This window comes from Brienomyrus brachyistius, chromosome 1 (assembly GCF_023856365.1).
Source record: "Brienomyrus brachyistius isolate T26 chromosome 1, BBRACH_0.4, whole genome shotgun sequence".
In the NCBI taxonomy this organism is placed as follows: domain Eukaryota; kingdom Metazoa; phylum Chordata; class Actinopteri; order Osteoglossiformes; family Mormyridae; genus Brienomyrus; species Brienomyrus brachyistius.
The window spans coordinates 3,533,045-3,554,142 of NC_064533.1; the positions used below are offsets into that span (position 1 = coordinate 3,533,045).

Genomic DNA, 21,098 nt, shown 5'->3' on the forward strand with positions numbered 1-21,098 from the left:
AGGGCCTTGCCCTACAGGGATACTAAATGTTGCATTTGTAAAACCGCTTTGGCAAAATATGAAAATATAAGCATTCTATTATATTGCATTAAATATAATCTATTGTTCGATTTCCCTGAAATCAAGTTTATAAAGGATGGCGATGTGATGCCGCTTTTTTAAAAAACCTGGCATTTTGTTAGACAGCTCAGGCTGTCGGACTTCTCTTCAATATGGCGGCGCAGATGGCGGTAAATTCAGGTATAATGTTTTATTTTTTTTCATTTGAGATATTGAATCGCACTGTGACCCACAATTAAATGAATTACTTAAATCAGGTTTTTTTCCAAATAACTTTGTAGTTAGTTTGGTACCCGTATCTTGTTTTGCTAACAAACAGTGCCGAAAAGCTGTGGAGTCAAGTACAGACCGTAGTAGTGCGGAATTAAGGAAACTATTTAACCGATTAGTTATTAAGTAACTAGTTATATGTGAATTTGTAGGTGAGTCAGCTAATTTTTAAAATGTAAATAATGATAATATAGTATTTCAGATAGGTTATATAAATAAACTCATTTGAAATGTGGTTACGATGGGCTGAGAATGCGGTCACGATGGGATCTTTTCTTCGTGCTGCGGGGAACTGCGGCTCTAGCTATGGCACATGCTGGAACAGCGTGTAGAAAAAGATAACACACAATTGTGACTGTGTACAACCCCTTATTTATCTTCCTGTTTTTATTTGTATGTTCAGTTTTTCTACAACCCTGTTTGCACTCTGTATTTTTGCAGTATATGTGTATTTGTGCACGTCATCTTCTTTGCTTCTATATGCAAACGAATAGCCCGGAATTAATAAAGTCCGATTGGCGAGATTAAATGGAAGTATTCCGACTTCACGTATTCAGCAAAGTACGCTTGAAGTTACTTTCGGTTAGGGTTACATAATGGCAGAAAGCCAGTTTTAAAACAAACGCGAGGCTGTTATACACAGAAAAGTGTGCCGTTGTTTTCCCAATAATGCAAATTTTGCATTCCCTTTAAAAATACGTTTTAGATGTGTCTCGTGCTTAGAAGCTAGTGATATGACATTGCTTATGTGTTGTTACAAATCTTTCGTTATTATCATTTGCACTGAAGATAGCTTTTTTTTTTTAGCATACACACCATGACACCATGTACAGATCCAGAAATAAAATGAATAAAAATATTCTTGATGGTTACGGTGTTAGATTTTAAAATGTTTAAAGTGCATGTTTGTTTTCAGGCTCCAAGTTTGCGTACTGCACAGATGTATCACACTCTGATGTTCAGTTAATTTACTGAATTATCTAGAATTCAATAAGAATTTAGTTTTGTTTTGTTTAGGCTGTAAACAAAAAGTAACTGCTAGAAGTGAGTCTGTATATATACGTGCAGAAGTGTTTTGATAGTTGTTGCCTTGTTTGTCTTTTCTCACTGAGATCCTGGCAGGAAGGTCCTGTAATATACTAGTGGGAAAAGCCTGTTCTGGTGCCTGTCGCCCTGTGCTGGGGGTCATGCTGTAAAGCATGTGGGTTTCTGCCTGCAGGAGCCAGTCTCTGGGGGCCGCTGAAGGAGTTGTGGGAGACTGTGGAGGGGGCAATATGGAGGAGGCAGCCCGAGAGCATCCATCTCCTGGACCTGCAGCTGAAGAAGCACAAGCCACAGTTCCTCTCGCTCTTCAAGAACCCGGTGGGTGGGCGCGATTCTTTATACAGCTAGAAGTTAAAGGATGGGATGGGTGCCTCTTTAACCGGCCGTGTGTGTTTGCCATCATGTGCAGCCAAAGAGTTTGGAGCAGAGAGAGATGGTGAGGAAAGCCAGCACGGAAGGCATTGCCATTCAGGGCCAGCAGGGGGCGCGACTTCTTCCCGAGCAGCTCCTGACGGAGGCCTTCATACTCAGCGACCTCTTTGACATTGGGGAGCTGGCGGCCCTGGAGCTGCTCTTGGCGGGTGACTTTGGCCTCCCCGGCACCCGTCGGGGGTAATGGACGATTGGCTGGGGCTGGGGGGTGTTCCTTACCGCTGACTCTTTTTCTCCGCCCACAGGGGAGCACCAGCAGCCCCATTTTCCGGGACTGACGCGGGGGCTGGTAGCCGTGCTCCTGTACTGGGATGGGAAGCGGTGTGTGGCCAATTCTCTGCGCTCCCTCATCCAGTCCCGCCATGGCAAGACCTTCACGCTGGACCTCAGGTCAGATAAGGACCCGAATCCTGCCTCCTCCTTTCTGCGGCCTTCGCTCGGTGCCCCTTGCTTCTCCCCCCCCTTCTCATGTGCTCCATTGGGCCCCTTCAGCGGCGAGCTGGTGTCGCTCACCACACGCTTCACGGACGAGCTGATGAGGCAAGGTCTGGCGCGACGAATCCTGACACTGGTGTCGGAGATCAGCGTCACGCGGGAATTCGAGCGCCTCCAGAAGGAGCGCGGCCTGGGTAACGAGAAGCACCGGAAGGAGGTGAGAGGGAGGCGCCAAGGGCAGTGTGGACCCCGCCACCTTTTTTTATGAGTTTTTGCTGAGGTGCATTTCGCTGCCCCCTACAGGTCACCGACCTCATCAAGGAGTGCCGCCACTCGCTAGCAGAGTGCCTATTCTGCTGGACCTGCCAATCGGCGCTCAACAAGGATGACACCTTGGCCCTAACTGGCTACTTGGAGACGGTAACGGTGGAAGCCGACGGCTCATTGGACAGCGTGAACCTGGCATTGCTCATGTCCCTGCTCTACTGCCTGGACGTGACCTTCCTGGAGCAGGGGACGGAGGACCGAGAAGGTGGGAGGGTTATAAGTTTAAGTTCTTTCTGGCATTTTAATGTTGGTGATGGTGCTTTGTGTGTGTGAGGGCCTGCAGTGAGCCCCCCCCTCCTCTGCAGACCTGCTCCAGGCGCTGCCCCTGCTGACGGAGAGACAGTACGTGTCCGCGGTGCATAACCGCCTGGTGGACGGTCAGCCGTGGAAGCTGCCGGGACTGCAGGCTGTCGCCCGGCTGGCCTGGGCCCTGGCGCTGAGAGCCGTTTCCCAGCTGCCCCAGGGAGCCGGTACGCAGTCATCACACCCCTACAGAACACACTTTTTACCCCGTGATGTGGCATTTTACCACCCAAAGTTTTGGTTGTTGCTTTTGCATCTGAACACGTCTCCCTACTCTGTGCTGCCAGATGATGTAAAGGACTGCTCCTCCCCCCCACAGTGCTGCTGGAATTTACGGAGGGCGATGAATCCCTGGCTGATCAGGCCCTGCTGGACGGCGTTTTCCTCTTCCTGACGGAGGGCGTCCTGGCCAGCGAGGGCTTTGCCCAGGAGGAGTTTTACACGCGCCGCCTGCACTCCTTCATCACCGACTTCCTGGCGCTCATGCCCATGAAGGTAGGTGGGGCCCCGTGCTTTACGTGCCCCCCACCGCTTTACGTGCCCCCCACCGCAAATGTGCACATGACCCAACACCCGGTTCGCTCTTCCAGGTTAAACAGCTGCGTAACCGTGCCGACGAGGATGCCCGGCTGGTGCACATGGCGCTGCAGATGGGCGGGGAACCCCCCACCCCTCTGCGCAGGGACCTGGACCACCTGATGATCCTGGTCAGAGTCCCACTCTGCGTCTGCTTTGCGGCCCCCCCACCGCGCCTTCCGGAAGGATAACGCTCTCTCTCCATCTGCAGATCGGGGAGTTTTACAGCAGAGACGCCTTCGGCCTGGAGCTGGGCCTGGATTTCTGGTGTCCCTCTGAGACGGTGCACTCCCACCACCCCTCCCTCAGTGGCTCCTACATGGGTGTGGCCCTGCAGAGGCCCCCTCATAAGCAGGTCAGGATGTCCCCCCCCCAGTATTCAAAACCACTAAAATAGCTAAAAGAAACTTATAAGCTGAAGATATTAGTCATATGTAATAAAGGACACATTCAGTACATTGGAATTGTCTGTCGCCAAAAATCCTTTATATACAAGGAATTATTTCCTTTGCCTTCTTGTGCAAAACAAGCAAGGACAATTAAGCCTATGATAATCATCATTAATAATTATACAGATAAAATGGTGTGCTTGATGCAGATAATGTGCATAAATAGAAAGACTTCGCTTGCAGGCATGAAGTCACTGTAGTTATTAGCCTTTCCTTAAAAAAATGCTTGTCTTTGTCTCATTGACTATGCAAGTCAAGATTTGTCTGCACTTACCCACAGCGCCATCTTGTGGACTGAAATCTCCCTGCCTGCATATCTGTTGCCAACTTGCAGGTGGTGCTGTCCAAGTTTGTGCGGCAGATGGGTGATCTGCTCCCGCCCACACTCTACATCCCCTACCTGCGCATGCTGAAGGGCCTGGCCAACGGGGCGCAATGCGCCCATTACTGCTTCAGCCTGCTCAAGACCAACGGAACCCCACACGGTGAGGTGCTGCACGGCCAGCAGGTGGCATCGCGGTTAAGGACTTGAAACCTCCTGTTGTACCCTTGAGAGTGACAGTTTAATAGAGCTGTTATATTAATTGTATCAAGTAATTTCATTGTTTCATGGTAGATATTTGTTTAGCAGTGTGCAACTGCAGATTGTTATACCTGTTGGTCTTGCATTTAATAAATTTGTGTGGTACAATAATTATGAAGAATATATATTATTTCTGGGTAGACTTTCAAGCTGTACATGTTTTTTCAGGAGAGAACCTACAGGGGGCGCTGACAGGCAGCCCAATTTCCTGGGAGCACTTCTTCCACTCGCTCATGCTGTACCACGAGAACTTGCGACGGGACCTCCCCAGCGCTGACCCGGGACACTACCGGCACCCACCACTGCGCGGCATCACGCACAGGGAGCTGGATGGCCTGTCGGCTTTCCTGCAGTTGCTGACCACCATTATCACCTGGGTATGTGTTACGCGGGGATGTGTTTCAGCTCCGGACATTTTAACGCTAAGGGGTCCTGTGTTTTATTAACAAGCGTGTGTGTGTGTGTTTCCAGAGTGAGAATGCACGTCTGGCTCTGTGTGAGCACCCCCAGTGGACGCCGGTGGTGGTGATGCTGGGCCTCTTGCAGTGCAGTGTGCCTCCCATCCTGAAGGGGGAGCTACTGCGGTCTCTGGCCGCCTTCGGCAAGTCCCCTGAAATCGCCGCCTCACTCTGGCAGTCGCTGGAGTACACGCAGGTGAGCTGGGGGGCACTGACGGCAGAAGAGAGCAATGCGGGTGGCCTGGCAGTGTCTCTGGGAGTTTGTGTTTTAACTGTGCTTGTCTGTTACAGATCCTGCAGACAGTGCGAGCTCCCGGACAAAGGCAGGCCGCAGGCATCGAGGTAGAGATTAGCCTTTTTTCCTCATTCCAACAATTTAGCATCTGTTTTCTCATTATCTTATAAAGCAGGGTTGGTCGGTCTTATTCAGAAAGCGTTGTTGTGTGAGCGGGGTGCTGAAGGAAGGGCTGGGTGATGTATCACTCTTATAATGCACGTGTGCAGTGATCAGCAGGACTTTGCAGGCTGGGTGATGTATCACTCTTATAATGCACGTGTGCAGTGATCAGCAGGGCTTCGCAGGCTGGGTGATGTATCACTCTTATAATGCACGTGTGCAGTGATCAGCAGGGCTTTGCAGGCTGGGTGATATATCACTCTTATAATGCACGTGTGCAGTGATCAGCAGGGCTTTGCAGGCTGGGTGATGTATCACTCTTATAATGCACGTGTGCAGTGATCAGCAGGGCTTTGCAGGCTGGGTGATGTATCACTCTTATAATGCACGTGTGCAGTGATCAGCAGGGCTTCGCAGGCCGGGCAGAACATTTGGCCGAACTACAACTTTTAGGTACTATACCAATGTTTATACTATACTATGTCCACAGTTTAAGCAGATTAATAGGATGACAAAAATATTAATGAGGCTTTGTACGACGACATTATTAGTATAAATACGGCATATCCATCCATCCATTTTCCAAACCGCTTATCCTACTGGGTCGCGGGGGGTCCGGAGCCTATCTTGGAAGCAACGGGCACGAGGCAGGGAACAACCCAGGATGGGGGGCCAGCCCATCGCAGGGCACACTCACACACCATTCACTCACACATGCACTCCTACAGACAATTTAGCAAGTCCAATTAGCCTCAGCATGTTTTTGGACTGTGGGGGGAACCGGAGTACCCGGAGGAAACCCCACGACGACATGGGGAGAACATGCAAACTCCGCACACATGTGACAAAGGCGGAGACTCGAACCCGGGTCCCAGAGGGTTGAGGCAACAGTGCTAACCTCTGCACCACCATGCCACCCCATACGGTATATCCTTATGTTTAATGAATGTGTCAGAATTGAAAAACTGCTAAAAGTACCACCACACCACCGATGTCTTTTTACCTGGTTTATCCGCAAGATCTCCTCTTTTAAAAGATGTCGTGGCTGCTGAGCTGTTCCTTTCTTCACTGACCAAGCATAGTATACCAAGCGTAGTATACCAAGTGTAGTATACCAAAACAGCATGATGTGGTGTGCTCTGCTAGCCAAATTTAAGAGATTACTAAGGTTTGGGTGTCAACAAGGCAGCAGCTTCCAAAACACTTCTGCATGTATAGTATTGAAAACGTTTCGCCTTCGATCTGAAGCCCTGGTGATTATTGCCCAGCCTTAGCTAAGGTCACCCCAGAAATGGCGATGACTGTAGGACCTACGGAATGCAACGCAATAAGTGTTTTGGGTTTGTGTTCTACAGCTGGAAAAGGTCCATGTTTGTTTTGTTTGCTTTAAATTATTTATTTTTTTATCCAAAGCAACATTATATTTTTTTGGGGGGTGGAGTTGGGTCAGCCACTCCCCGCAGTGATTATGGTATAGCGTCTTGCACAGGGGGGTGAGTGGGATTTGAACTGCTGACCTTCCGATTACAGGCACAGCACCCTAACACGCTGAGCCACTCACTGCTCAGTAGGGGGGGTCATATAGATTTTTTGGAACTGAAATGAAATCGGCGTGTAAATATATTGGGTTGTAGTTGTATAAACACTTGTAAAGTGAGTAAGCCAGTGCACCTCTTCCTTCTCCCCTCACGTTTCAGTCCCGTCCAGATTCCTGATCTTAAAGACCCAAACACAGGTTTTCCTGCCTGGCCCGATAGTGGGGACCGTGGTTCTGAGCGTTTCTGTGGCCCTCGCAGGTGGAGCTGAACGAGATCGAGTCGAGCTGTGAGGAGTACCCACTGACCCGCGCCTTCTGCCACCTGATCAGCACGCTGGTGGACAGCGCCCTGCCAGTGAACCTGGGGGCCGGGCTTCGGCCGCCCGGCTTTGAGCCCTACCTGGCCTTCCTGCGTGACGCTGTCTTCCTGCCCTTCCCTACGCGGGCGTACCGGCGTGCCGCTGAGAAGGTGTGCTTTTAGCCATAGGCGGAAACACAGCTGTAGATGGAACAGACCACTGCCTTGGTCCCCAAATTACTTCACCTGCAGAGGAAGTGAAGTAATCTCCAGTTTTCTTAGTGGGGACGCTTCCCAAGTATAGCTTTTCTTGGGGCCTCTGAGAAACTAGATCCGGGCCTGTGGGTCGTACTCCTGACGAGGTGCCCTCCCCGTTCCGCAGTGGGAGGTGGCCGAGGCTGTGCTGGAGGTCTTCCACAAGCTGCTGCGCGACTACGAGCCGCTGCCTGCCGACTTCGTGCCGGAGATGGTGGAGCTGCAGGGCGAGCAGGTGCCGAGCTACAAGCCGCCGGGCTACAGCCTCATGTTCCACTTGCTGAACGACTCGCCCACACTCGCCCTCTGCCTGACCCTGCTGGAGGAGGGGGTGCGGCAGCTGGACACCTACGCCCCCTTTCCGGGTTAGTCCGCCGCCCCTGTGTGCACCACCTCCGCCGCTGCCTGTCGCTCGCATTACATGTTCATCGCCCGCCATACAGGTAAGAAGCAGCTAGAGGGCGCCGTGCTGCACTGCCTCTGCCTGCTGGAGCTGGCCCTGCAGAAGGAGGTGGTCTTCATGGACCTTCTGCGGGAGAGCCAGGCCGCCCTGCTGGTGTCGCCGCTGGAGCAGCTGCTGCAGGGTGTGAACCCTCAGAGCCGGCGTGCCGACCACACCGTCAACATCGCCAGGTACGGCGCACGCCGCCCTCCGGTCTGCCCGCGCTGTCCCCCCCTGCCAGCGCTTCACAGCGGTGCTGTTTGTCCCTCTCAGGTACCTGTACCACAGCACCTCCAATCCGGAGGCCGCCTTTCACAGTGCCAAGATCCTGCGCCACATTGCCCGCTACCCCAACATCCAGGCACGGCTGGTAGGCGACTTCATGCACGACCAGGTGAGGTTGACCCCTGTTGCCCTCTGCTGTACTATCTGTGGTATTACGGATTAATTAAAGGTTTTGGGCTGCGGCTCCCCCTGCAGGCTGTCAGTGACAAGCTCATGGCTGGTTTTGTGGAGTGTCTGGACAACGAGGAGACTGAGGAAAGCACGGAGAAGGGAGACGGTGAGTGACGGGGCCCCCCTCGTGTCCCCGCCGTGGGCACGGCCCCCCCTGTGGGATGCTCACGGACACCTCACCCGCAGATGCCGACCCGGAGAAGTGCGTGGAACGGCTCCGGCACGAGACGCAGGTTCACATCCTGAACCTCCTGGTCACGTCTCTGGAGCTGAAGGCGCCCAACCTGGCGCTGTACCTGCTGGGCTACGAGGTGAAGAAGCCCATCGCCACCACCAACCTGCAGGACCCAGGGGTCCTGGGCTGCCCGCGGAGCTGCCTGCACGCCATCCTGAGCCAGCTTCAGAGAGGCAGCGAGAGACGCTCGGGCCCTGTGCTCAGCCGGCAGGCCCCCCACCTCGCCGAACTCTGCTACCAGGTAACTCCCTTCCCCCAGAGCAAGAGAAAAAAATCGAAGAAAAGGCCTTTTATGTGTGCATTTTAATAGCACCTGTAGCTCAACAAATAGCATTGCGCCAATAACACAGAGGTTGTGGGTTTGAATCCCTCAACGCACCTGAATTGTGATACATTTTAATATTGTTTGCCACCCTTGTACATCTTGTTGGACAAAAGCATTTGCTAAGTAAAACTAAAAGTGAATGTAGCTGACTGGATCTCAGCTGGTTCTGGTGCTTGTAGGTTTTTAAACTACACCCCTGACATCACTGTTACCCAGAGACCAATTAACTTGAGTTCGGAGCCCTGAACCCTGGTCAGCGGAAAGCACAAGTTCAGAGCCTCCTCCTGGTCTGGGTGGACCTGCCAGCCGTCAGAGGATTGGTGTTGACCGTTCTCTGTGTGCTCTGCCTGCCCAGGTTATCTACCTGCTGTGCGCTTGTCCTGAAACGTCTGGGCCCACCATGCGCTACCTGCGGACCAGCCAGGATTTCCTGTACTCGCACCTGCATCACCTACCCTTCGTGCTCCCAGGTACTCAGTGCTTCGTGCTCAGTCACCTCGTGTCTGTCCATTTGTCCATCCATGTGTCCATGCCCTAACCCCCCACCCCCCACCAGGGAACGGGATCGCTGCCCTCTCGCAGATGTCCTGGCTGATGAAGACGGCGGCCATTGAACTGCGCGTGACTTCGCTGAACCGCCAGCGCTCTCATACACAGCGGCTGCTGAACCTGCTCCTGGATGACCAGCCGCATGCACCGCGCACAGGTAACATGCGCATCCAGCAGGGGGCGCTCTCCCTGTCCGCACCGCAAGCCCTGACTCAGCCGCCCCACTCTGTCTCTGCAGCCGACGGGGAGATGGGGACTGATGAGGAGAACCGGTCAGTCAGCGGCTTTCTCCACTTCGACACAGCGTCTAAAGGTGAGTCCGACGCAGGCCCTAGGGGCACCAGGGACGGGTTCAGGGACGCTGATGGTCACGATGTCCCTGCCTCAGTGCGCAGGAAGCTCCTCAGCGTCCTGGATGCCATCGACTTCAGCCAGGAGGTCCCTGAGCTGTTGCAGCTTGACTTCTTTGAGCGCACCCAGATCGAGCAGGTCATCAGCAACTGCGAACATGTCAACGAGCATGGCCATACCGTGTGCAACGTCAAGGTATCGTGTGTCTTTCGGGTGTCCATGTCCGATTCTCTGACCCAGTACGTCCATGTGTCTGTCCGATTCTGCAGCCCAGTATCTTCGTGTCAGTAACGTTATCAGTAACCGTACCTCTCCGTCTTCCTCCGCCCTCCTGAAGCTGCTCCACCGGGTGCTTATTGCGGAGGTCAATGCCCTGCAAGGAGTGGCTGCCATTGGCCAGCGCCCCCTCCTGATGGAGGTGAGTAGGTGCAACCCTTACCTCAACACACCTGATCTAACTACTAATTATCAGTGTAGGATCAGGTGTTTTGGGTAGGAAATACCTGTGCAGGGTGGGGGGGTCGCGAGGACAAGGGTGATCTGGGCATTTATAAAACAGACAGGCTACTGCTGAGGTGCCCATTGCTGCTTCCGGTGCACTGCAACATTATAATCAGGGGTGCGAGATGGCAGCTGGTCCTAAATTGTAAATTATTCAGTGCATCCATAAAACCACACAACCGATAACTAAGTGTACTGTAGTTTGTAGTTGACAGAGAAGGCTACATGTACAGTATGATCATACTGTAAGCCAAGGACAGCTAAATGTTCATAAGGCAATTGCAGAGACAAGCGGGTTGTTTTCCACTTTGTTTATACACTTATTTTCTTAATCCTTGCACTCTTCTGCTCAGGGGCAGCAGAAGCACGTTACACAGAGATTCACATCTTACACGTATGATTAAAAACAGATTCAAGTGCTTCATCCTCTGATCCACTCTCAAAGATGGATTCAAGGATGACGCTTAAAGTGGAAAAAGGCACTAAGCTTAACATCATGTAAGCATTTTACCAACACATCCAGTTATTAAACCAACTTTTAAAATGTGAGTCTGAATATGAAAATCCAAAAAAATCTACACTTTTTGATGTCAATTACCTTCTAGTTAAATGTGGTGCACATCTGTCTGCCAGTACATTAGCAAATTTAGTTTCATTCACACGGTGCCGCAAGTTAATTGTTTCTTGTTAGCACGAGGCATGACGTGAGTCAGGGCTGCTGATCCCAAGCCCTGGGAGCGGATCTCTGCAGGGCGCTTCATCACCAGGGGCAGTGCTGGGCAGCAACTAAGTTAACGTTTGAAGCCTGGTGCATCCAGCAGTCAGCACATCCGATTTAACCTCCGTAAAACTTCCTTTAACACAAATTACTGTGGTATCGCCAAGTTAACATTTATCCGTTAACGATGCAACTGCACGGCTTTAGCATTGCAACTGGATAACTTTGACAAGACGCACTGTTTTATGTTGTTTACCGAGATGACATCATGTCTCAAGGAAAAACACAAAAGTTGCATGCAGACATACCTCACTGACACATGCCTCTCTTTTGAAGTATATTTGTGACAAAGGTTCCTGTTTTACAGAAACTCTCCCTTATGGACTGCAGTTTGAGTCTGTAGCCTTTGGCTGTTTAATGATGACAATTCCAGGCTTCAGAAAAGTGTTTTATGGTACCGTTGTGTGTGTGTGCGTGCGTGCGCCCCCTGACCTTTGACCCCTCCAGGAGGTGAACTCCATCCTGCAGCAGGTGGTGGAGAGGAATCGTGTTCGGCGCAGCTTGTGCGCCAAGCGTCATGCCCTGCAGTCGTGGAGAGCGCTGGTGGAGACCATGCTGACTGCTTGCCCCCCTGATCTCATCCCGCCAGACATCCGGCAGCTGATCATCCGGGACCTGCTGCTGGACCTTCACGACAAGGTGGGTGTCGTCATGGCGGGGGCGTGTCTTCTGGGTGGGGGCGTGTCACCTGAATGCTGACTCCGCCCCTATCCCCCAGGTGCTCTCCGAGGACGCTGCCAGCGAGCTCATGCCCATTGTGGCTGGAGCGGTCTTCACCCTGACAGCGCAGCTCAGCCAATCAGTGCTGTCAGAGCAGAGCGGGGGCCTGGAGGGCGGGGCCACCTCAGGCTTTGCATCCATTGCCAACTCAGCGCTGCACCTGATCCTGCGGAAGCTGCTGGACTTCATCCTCTGCACCGGTGAGGCAGCCTTCCTGAGGCGCTGGGTGAACATATGCGAGCGCTTCACGTACCGGTGATGCCCTGTATGTCAGGGATCTGCACCCATTTCCAGAAGGTTATGGATTCAGACGTGTGTGTTTCAGGTGGCGGCTTCCAGCGTCTGCGTGCCCATCTCTACGGCTCTCTCCTCTACTACCTGCAGATTGCCCAGAAACCAGAGGAGGCAGACACACTGCAGACAGGTGACAGAGGGGGTGGGACAAAGGGAGGGGCCAAATATGCAGTGGGTGGGGAAATGGGAGGATCGGAACGCAGTGGTGAGGCTATGAATGGGGTGATTGGCAAGTGGGGGGAGGGTGTGGTTGGTGGAGTGGGAGGAGCAAACAGACAGTGGGTGGGGGGGGAATGGGAGTGGCCAAAGGTGCTGCGGGTGGGGTGCGGGGGGTGAATGGGAGGGCTGATCGCTGTGCCTGCCGCTTTTACACCGCTCCCCCTCCGTGCCCAGGAGACGCGTCCATGTGGGAGCGGCTGACAGCCCCAGAGGACGGCTTCTCCAAGCTGCAGCGCGAGAACCTGGCCATCATCGAGAGCTACGGCACGGCACTCATGGAGGTGGTGTGCCGGGACGCGTGCGACGGCCACGAGATCGGCAGGGTAGGTGGCGCCGGTGCTCTGGCCTCCTCCTCGGCAGACGATGGGCTGCGGGTATCCGTGTGACGCCGTCGCCCCCCCCCAGATGCTGGCGCTGGCCGTGCTGGACCGGGTCCTCGCCATCGACCACCAGTGCCAGTGGCTCGTCTACATGTGTAACAGCGGCTACCTGCGCGTGCTGGTGGACGGCCTGCGGCAAGACGACGCCGCCCTGCAGGCGCTGCTGGGGCCGCAGCCCCCCCTGCTCAAGCCCCTCTACATCTACGAGTCCAAGATGGTGAGTGAGGGGTCCCGCTCCTCTCCTGTAGCCTATCCCAGGGATCAGGGGCTCGCAGCAGGGAATACCCTTAACTTAGATATGTAAATCCCTCTGAGATATTAAGGATTTTTTTACATGAGGTGCTTCTCGGCCGGGCCGGGGACCCTACCTGATCAGCTGAGCATAGAGGCTGCCGTCATTCCCTCTTTAGTTTCCCTTATTGGGTCTGATTTTGGGATTCACTGATTCGACTTTTGTGCATGATCTCCTCTCATCTGTATTTGTTCACCATCAATGAGATGTCGCTACACAGCCCCTAAGAGGTCAGAGTGAGGAAAATATATTTTTTTGTAGTTTTACGTTCCCTCAACTTTTGGATGCCCGGTGTGGATCTGGTCACCCCTACTCTCATTCCCCCCTCCCTTGCTGGACTCAGGCCCTGTTGACCCGGGTGGCGCGGACGGCCCAGGGCGCCGTCGAGCTGCTGCGCTGCGGCCTGGTGGCCCACCTGATGGAGTGCCAGGTGTACGACATGCTGCCGGAGGGCGACACCCATAGGTAGACTGTGGAGATGGACTGTGGGTAAATGGGATAACAGGCCAAGCCCCTCCCTCCTCACCTGATTGGCTCTCCCCCCTGCAGGATGTTCAGCCAGAGGGACCCCTCTGGCTTCATCCCCAGCCCCCTGGATCGCTACAGACAGATCCTGCTCCCAGCCCTTCGACTCTTTCAGGTCATCCTCACTTCCACTTCCACTCAGCACCAGCAGGGGGCAGCACAGGTAAAAATGGCCTTTTATTGTATTGTTACGTCTGCGTGGCTCAAATAGGCCCAACGTGAAAGGGAAACCGTACCATAGCCTCCAAATGAATTTATTCACATAAAAGTAAAAACAACGCATATAGACAAAAATTAAAGTGCATATATATATCTAAGGAAAAATAAACAAACATAATTGTATAATCATTAACATAACATCCATAACATAATAACCATGCTTCTTATAGCCCCTCCCATTAACGGAAGCACCGCCCATCTCCTCAACACTCTGCAGTACACACACATACAAAAAGGGGCAGAGCCATCCAAACATGTCCCCACGGCTGAATCACATACGACCCCCCCCCGTTCGACATGCAGAAACAACAAATAAACAAACTAAAAAACAAAACTTTTGAGTGGTTCTCGCCTGAGGCGGGGGGTTCACATCGCTCTGGGATAATCCAATTCCCTAATTTTACCATTCGCTGCAAGATCGTAACAGTATGCTGAACAATTTTTGGATGATATATGGGTTATAGATGCTTAAAAATTACAGTGGTTGTTAGGTTAATGGCCCCTATATCGTGTGTGTGTGTGTGTGTGTGTGCGCGCCCCCCCACCCCCAGGTGTTGCAGTGGCTGATCGTGCACTCAGACACCATCCAGTCCATCCTGCGTTGCCAGGAGTTGAGCGTGGCATCCCTGCAGGAGCTGGCCCTGCTCACTGGCATCATCAGCAAGACCGCGCTGCCTGGTAAGCTTACCCCGGAACAGCCACTTTCCATCCGGAACGTTCAGAGGGGTATCGTCTGACTGGTGGTTAATGTGCGTGTGACAGGTGCCCTGGAGCTGGGCCAGGATGCCGGCGGTCCTACCCTGATGGAGTTTAAGAGTCACATCAGCCGGTTCCAGGTACACACTGTTCCGCCGGATAAACTTTTAATTTCTGGTGCGGTTGTGGCTCCGGGGGGGTAACGTGCAGCCTGTCCCTCCAGCGGCAGTCCCTGTCCCTGCTGGGTCGGCTGGCGGGAAGCGAGCGCATGCGTCTGCTCAAACTGGCGGAGGAGAGCATCTCCCCGCGTGACTCCGCCAACCGCCGCGAGGAGTTGGAGGTGGCCATGCAGCAGGTGAGCCCTACCCCCTGTCGGTCATATGACCCTACCGAGAGGCGGGTGACCAATGACAGTGCTTGGCCCCACCCCATTGCAGATCTGCGCCAATGTGATGGAGTACTGCCAGACGCTGCTGCTGCAGAGCTCCGCCCAGGCCCAGTTCAGCGTCTGCCTCTTCAGCCCGTCCGTGGCGGAGCCGGCTGCCCGCGATGGCCCCCGTACAGGTCCGCACTCCCCCTGCGTAGATTGCAGTCCTCATTCCACAAGAAGTTCCACAACCTCGCCAGTGCCTGACGGATCCGCGCACCCCCCGCCCCTCTTCCTCCAGATCCTCTTCCCTCCGCGCCGTGTTCCCGTGTGCCCAGCCTGGGTCTCGTGCTCTACCTGCTACGGAACACGGCTTCCGACTTCTTCCGCTTCCATCAGGACCACCGGCAGAACCTGGACAAGCTGCAGGGCCTTGAGCAGCTGCCCCCGGACGAGGTCAAGGAGGTAAGTGAGCCTGGTAGCGTAAGGGCGCCCCCCTGTGGTTCACCCCCCCACCTGCAGTCTTGACTGTTTGGGTTTGTAGACCCAGAGTGTGCAGGAAGATGAGGCGTGTATTTATAAACGCGTGATCTGCCGGTTTTAATGGAATAATCATTTGTAGTATATATGACACGTTGCATTTGACGCCAGGCAGGATCCTACCAACGACTGCATGGTCACTTGGTCACTACGGTCAATTTAAGACATTTTAAGTTGCATATTTCTGAACAGTGAAAGGAAACCGGAGACTCCGCCAGAAAGCCACGCCCACACAGGGTGACCGTTCAAACTGCAGACGCTCAAAGCGGCAGTGTGCAGCCGCAGCGTGAGCAGGCTTGCATGATATGCGATGTTCGTATCGGCGGGGCATGTGATGCAGAGGCAGCTGTGACCTCGCAGGGACCGCAGTAGTCTGGGTTCACACCATCAATACGCTGCGCTAAAACATTTTTGGTCAGTCATAGGAAATAGAATTGCAAAGCTTGCTCAATTTTAACGATGGTTCCTTTTCAACATTATCTGGTATATGATTCAAAAATATGTCTAAAGTTTGCCGCGTTCTGCATGCACGCTCTGAGAGTCATAATCATCCCCGTCCTGCTGTTTGACTCGCTCATAGACCATGCGAGTGCGTTCATGAGAAATTAAAAATGAAGAGGAGAGAAGCCAACAGGAGCCGATCACGGAAAGGCTGTTCGTCTTCCACTGTGGGGAGATGATTTTGAGCAAAAGCAAGTGATTGTCGGCACTGCATTGTCTGTTGGCAACTAACGGCAAAACCAACAACGTATTCGACAGATTTTGTTGGTAGATACATTCTATTTTGCTATATAGTTAATTTTCTACTCTTAAATGTCACAAATACATCAAATCATTTGGCTCTACTCAAAACACAATATTCACAAAATATAAATAGTTAATATCTACCATCTTGTGTAGGATGATGTGGCTGAATGACAGGGTTTACGTTTGTTTTAGCAGTAATTATTATGTTGACATAAAGGGATCGGAGAAATTAAGCAAAAATGAAGCACACATGATTAGAGAGAGAGGCTGGCTACTCCGCGATGCTAATTGACACTTATCTGCGGCTAACTTCGCATTATTGGGCGAGTCGTCTGTCAAACCGAAAGTCGTCTTTAATATCACCATAGCAGGACTGCAATTCAAATGCATCTTAAAGTTCTGCTTTGGAAGACTTATAGCCGGATGCACTTACGTTCACTTTTTAATGTGAAGCGCTTACACAGAACTGATTGCTTTTCACTGTTCTCATGCTCGTCTGCTCTGCCCCATCTCCATTCCGTAATATCGCTGAGAACATTTGAAATCAAGCATTTTAATCATTGCTTTTTTGCAGTCGAGTGATTGTGGCGGCTCTAGTCTGTGCGCTCTTTCTCTGGGTGCTGATATCGGAATGGTGACCGAGTGTCCCTGTTCCTGTCAGCTGTGCCAGGCCACTGTGTCGGCCTCCGGTGGCGTGGACAAGATCCCCTCGGTTCAGCGGAGCGTCCTGGCCAAGAGGCGTCTGATCCAGCTCATCAACAACCGGGCCAAGCTGCTGGCTCTGTGCTCATGTATCCTGCTTTTAGGCCGGGGGGGGGGGTCCCGTGGCCTCGCAGAGGGCGTGTGCGCAGCCGGGCGGAAGTCGGGGCAGGGTGTAGCTTGGTGAATTAAGGACTTGTGTCCATGGATGGAAGGTCATGGGTTCAAATCCCACAGCCAAGAGTTGGCACTGGACACTCACTGTCCTCGTGCTCTGACCCCAACAGTTGCACTCACCTGTATATAAACACGTTTGTGGTAAGAGAAGTGAGAACTGGTGAACTTCCCCATTGTGAAGAAGAAGGTTCTGCTTTAGGGTTCATTCAGTTCTGGTTACCTTGACTGCTTACCTATGCAGATATCATAGAGACCTGCTTGTTTGTGCTGTGGCGCCACCTGGAGTACTACCTGCTGTACTGCACCCCTAGTGATCCGAAAGACTCCCTGCTGCCCAATGTTAGTGCATACAGGTCCCGTGTGGGAGATGGTAAGCACTTCTACCATGCTGAAGTTTGTTTTACATGTACACGTTGCACGCAGAACCACTGCATGGTTTCTCTAATCTGTCTCCCAGAATCCTTTGGTGTGATGCAGGGGAGTGGTGGGCGGAGCCTGGGTCTGTCTCATGTCAGCCAGCAGGACCTGGACCAGGTGAGCAGAATGCCAGTTTGACATCTTCAAGTTCTGGTGTATAGCGCCCCCTATGCCCAGAGTCTGACGTGGCACTCGCACCCCCAGCTTCAGAGTGATGTGGCGTGCTGCTTCAGCGAGTCCCTGCAGAGGAAGGTGCTGGAGGTGGAGGGCCTCTACAGCCAGATGCGTTCACGCTACACCTTCATCCAGGCCCTTGTACGCAGGATTCGCGGTCTGCTGTGTCGCCCCAAGAGCTAACCCTCGACCCCCAACCCCCCCCGGGCACTGCTGCCTGTCCCTCCACCCCACCCTCGCAATTGAACCAGCTTCTCCTTGATGTCTTTCATTTTACACTCAGAAAAAAGGCTTGTGGGTTGTTTTCTGTAAAAAAAAAATAAATAAAAATTTCTAAGGTATAAAAGGTGCTGTGAAAGTCCTTTTTCCGTTTGCCTCAGATTGATGTGCATTCTGTGGACGGCGCCTACATCAGACCATATCAAGGGGCAAGGAGTTCGCTTCATTGGACCATATACTGATATTCAAGTCCAAAAGTAGATCAACAGGCATCTGCTTATATTGCCTGGAGACCCAGAAACCACCTATTCTTTAGGTCTTTATACTTAATACATTTTCCAGACTAGCGTTTTAAGTTTGGCTTAACTTAGAAGAACAGATGGAAGGACAGCGCTGCTCATTTTCAGGTTCAAATCAAAGGACATCATCACACTGCAGTCGTCTTGGGGTTCAGTGTACTGCTCTTAAATCTGAGCTCTTCGCTCGAGTTTGACCACATTTAATCACATTAGGATGTCAATGCTGGGTTCCCCCTCTACAAACGAAGACAAATGGTGAATCCAAGCTATTTATTTACTCTGCTAAAGAAAACTCCATGTACCACATTTGGTTAAATGTAATATGCATCGTGTGACTTATTCTGCAGTTCGAAAGCTTTGCAGAGCTCTGTTGGAATTACATGAACACGCGAGAGAGCAAACTTTAACCTGCAAAATAAAATAAAGACCATTTTATGTGTCCTTCAGCTACCTGTATTTCACAGGCCTTGATTGTTTTTAGCCTGTGCATACAACTCGGCAAGACAAACACTTTGCACCCATGTTAATAACTGTCAATATACACGCCTAAACTTAACAGCAAAAGCAAGTTTTACATTAATTACACAAGATGGAATAAGGCTGACCACTGCTCTATCCAGCAGGCTGAAATACTGTACACATCAAATGCAAAAATGTTACGGCAGACGCCACCAGCTGTTTGACAGAACTGTGCAAAAAAAATAAAAATTACCCATGGTGCCTTGCACTCCCAGAGACAGACCTGAGCGATTAGATGTAGTTGCCTTCAGAGTACCAAGGACGAGAGGCAGCTGTAGCGTAGGAAGTCCCTAGCAGCTGCACTGATTTCCCCCCGGGGTTCGCTTATTTGCAGCACAAACTGAATTTCGCGGATAGTTTCCAGTCAGTAACACACTTCTGACCGGCTTTGAGTTGCAGTGTTTGGAGACATCCATGATAGATGCCCAGGCTCTCTGTCCTGAGCGTCTTAGTTCCCTCTTCCTGATTTTTGTGGCCAGGCAGTACAACTGATTACAGGTAATACCAGATAGGTCACCAGGCACCACTGAACTGACCACGGTTGGTGGCTGTGACCTCCTTTATCCTGTTGAGACTCTGATACAGAGTCTGTTCTCCGTACCAGCAATGTCCGATAATCTTCTGCCTTTAGGGAAAAGATGTGACTCTCAATAGGGTCATGTAGGAGGTGATAGAAGACCACAGATTCTAGTGTTGATTTGATTGTTCTGCACCCATTTCCAGCACCATCCAGCCAGGATGAGTAGCCCTTGAAGAGGCCAATTGGCGCTATTTGGAAGATTGAAGGAGTCCGGTGTTCAGACTTTCTTCAAGTTAGAAAATGTCCTTCAGAGCATATTTGAAGGAGTGTGAAAAGTTCCAGTTGGGCCCAAATACACCCATTGTGGTCATCAAGGCAACCGTAACGTCTCTCTCAAATGCTATTGAGGGTTGGGTTCCTCTGCACCTTCCGAAGTACCACCGTTGCTAGACGACGGCTGAAGCACCTCCCCTTTGACTGCCATGCGGATCACCTGCAACCAGCGCTGCTTCAGCTCTTCAGTCTCTGCTGTGAAGCTGTGGACCGACTTGGACTGGGAGAGGCGGAAGCTGGCGGGTAAGTCCGTGTGTCGGGGGGAGTCCTCCTCCACAGTATAGCCCAACAGAGGGATGGTGGACTGAGCCTTCACATCCTGTGAAAGAAGGTGGGAGAGGCGGGTTCTACCAAGGTATGGGTGGACATGTGTGGCTTGCAAGCGTCAAGTGAGTTTGAGTTCTCACCTGAGGTGCCCCATATAAGTAGAGCACCAGGGCCTCCGTCTGAGGGATGACACACCACATCTTCTGCAAGGGCTTGGTCTTCTCACTGTACTGTAGGAAGCCATACATAATGCTGTTCCCCGAGAACTGGGCTGCCTCAATCTGGGGAGGATGGGGGATAAGAATTAGCTCATGGCAAGGAATATCCTCGAGAGAGACAGACCAACCGGCTCCCAATCCACTCCTCACCTCCAAGATGCCCTTCTTCTTGGCTCTCTCTTCGCACTCTGTCTGGCCTGACAAAATGGAGAAGCAATCCTTGCACACTTTGCACATCTTGTTGGCGTCGTACTGCAGTGCTGCCTTGTAGTCCGAACACTTCCAGCACACCACCTTTATATCGGGACCCGAGAGAGAGCCATATCATGTGAGAATCACGCAATTCTCCACGGACCTGCATGCCTGCTCGTTCTATATTGGTTGCCATCTGGACGTGGCTGCCAAGTGATATCTGGGGCCAAGTGACACATGCCTTGTAAAAGGGTCATTTAGGCTCACTTACGTAACCACAGGCCCGGCAGTGATGTCTACGGCGCGTCAGGGCGTTGAAGGGTTCTTTACACTTCATGCACATGGTCACCTCATTGTCCCGGATCCAGCGGGGGGCACGCTTGCCCAACTCAGCAGTCTAAACACACACACACACATGCAATTGTATGGGTATGATTTCTTATTAAATTGAGCACAGAAAGAAGTGATTTTTATTGTTTTCTACAAAAGGGTCAGGCAAAGAGCCTACTGACTGCCATATCATCCTCCTTTGATGCAGTCTTGAAGGTCTCGTTCTTCTGGTAGAACACAGCAATTGTCTTTTCGAATGCCTGCAAAAAGGCAACTACATCAATACATCCTGTGCACTACCCTGGATTAGCACTGGAGATATCATTGGTCGAGAAATCGCATACCTTTATCCAGTCCTCTTTGTCTTCTGCAGAACTAAAAGAGGAAGAATATTCGATAATTAAACTCAAGGACTCTTTGCCTGAACTTCATGCAGAAATGAATTACCAGTCATTCGTACTTGGCCTGTAGCTCGAGTGTCCTCTCCTTTCCAGACACCTGGAATGTGTGGGGGTAGTCCTCATTGGTGGTGGCTCGCACCTCCATACCTTCAATGCCAATGCGTGTGCGGACTGTATACTTCTGTCCAACTAGGCTGAACTTGGGTACGCAGTAGAACAGCATGTTGTTGAACTGAAAGAGCGGATGGTAGAGTTGGTCAGAACGACAGGCAT

The 21,098-nt window shown here is 51.9% G+C and overlaps 2 protein-coding genes across 12 annotated transcripts in view; one reads left to right on the forward strand and one right to left on the reverse strand.

The window, feature by feature from the left end:
* Positions 1-96: 96 nt before the first annotated feature.
* nup205 (nucleoporin 205) lies at positions 97-17,869 on the forward strand. Of its 2 annotated transcripts, XM_049020890.1 has the most exons (41): positions 97-240; positions 1,550-1,692; positions 1,784-1,955; positions 2,052-2,196; positions 2,299-2,458; positions 2,545-2,773; positions 2,874-3,038; positions 3,191-3,366; positions 3,462-3,578; positions 3,659-3,802; positions 4,231-4,381; positions 4,648-4,856; positions 4,951-5,133; positions 5,229-5,279; positions 7,131-7,340; positions 7,552-7,789; positions 7,868-8,057; positions 8,140-8,260; positions 8,347-8,428; positions 8,509-8,798; positions 9,238-9,352; positions 9,439-9,588; positions 9,670-9,744; positions 9,820-9,977; positions 10,120-10,200; positions 11,509-11,700; positions 11,780-11,981; positions 12,107-12,205; positions 12,469-12,617; positions 12,700-12,891; positions 13,310-13,431; positions 13,516-13,654; positions 14,262-14,388; positions 14,473-14,546; positions 14,630-14,761; positions 14,844-14,970; positions 15,075-15,238; positions 16,722-16,851; positions 17,178-17,306; positions 17,394-17,470; positions 17,558-17,868. In XM_049020890.1, the coding sequence occupies exons 1-41, from the start codon at positions 213-215 to the stop codon at positions 17,708-17,710; spliced, it is 5,991 nt and encodes a 1,996-aa protein (XP_048876847.1). In that variant the 5' UTR covers positions 97-212; the 3' UTR covers positions 17,711-17,868. The 2 variants fall into 2 exon arrangements, with proteins under 2 accessions (XP_048876847.1, XP_048876836.1); XM_049020879.1 differs by having other exon boundaries at positions 17,178-17,470; positions 17,558-17,869.
* Positions 17,870-18,300: 431 nt separating this feature from the next.
* Positions 18,301-21,098, reverse strand: part of LOC125746684 (FYVE, RhoGEF and PH domain-containing protein 4-like) — a 32,298-nt gene continuing 29,500 nt past the window's right edge. For all 10 annotated transcript variants that reach the window (XM_049020997.1, XM_049021032.1, XM_049021050.1 and 7 more), the window contains 7 exons: positions 20,885-21,057; positions 20,769-20,799; positions 20,607-20,684; positions 20,366-20,491; positions 20,053-20,196; positions 19,825-19,965; positions 18,301-19,736 (listed from right to left, as the gene is read on the reverse strand). In XM_049020997.1, coding sequence (XP_048876954.1) covers positions 19,485-19,736; positions 19,825-19,965; positions 20,053-20,196; positions 20,366-20,491; positions 20,607-20,684; positions 20,769-20,799; positions 20,885-21,057 — 945 coding nt within the window. In that variant the 3' untranslated portion in view covers positions 18,301-19,484. The remainder of the gene's footprint in view (positions 19,737-19,824; positions 19,966-20,052; positions 20,197-20,365; positions 20,492-20,606; positions 20,685-20,768; positions 20,800-20,884; positions 21,058-21,098) is intronic.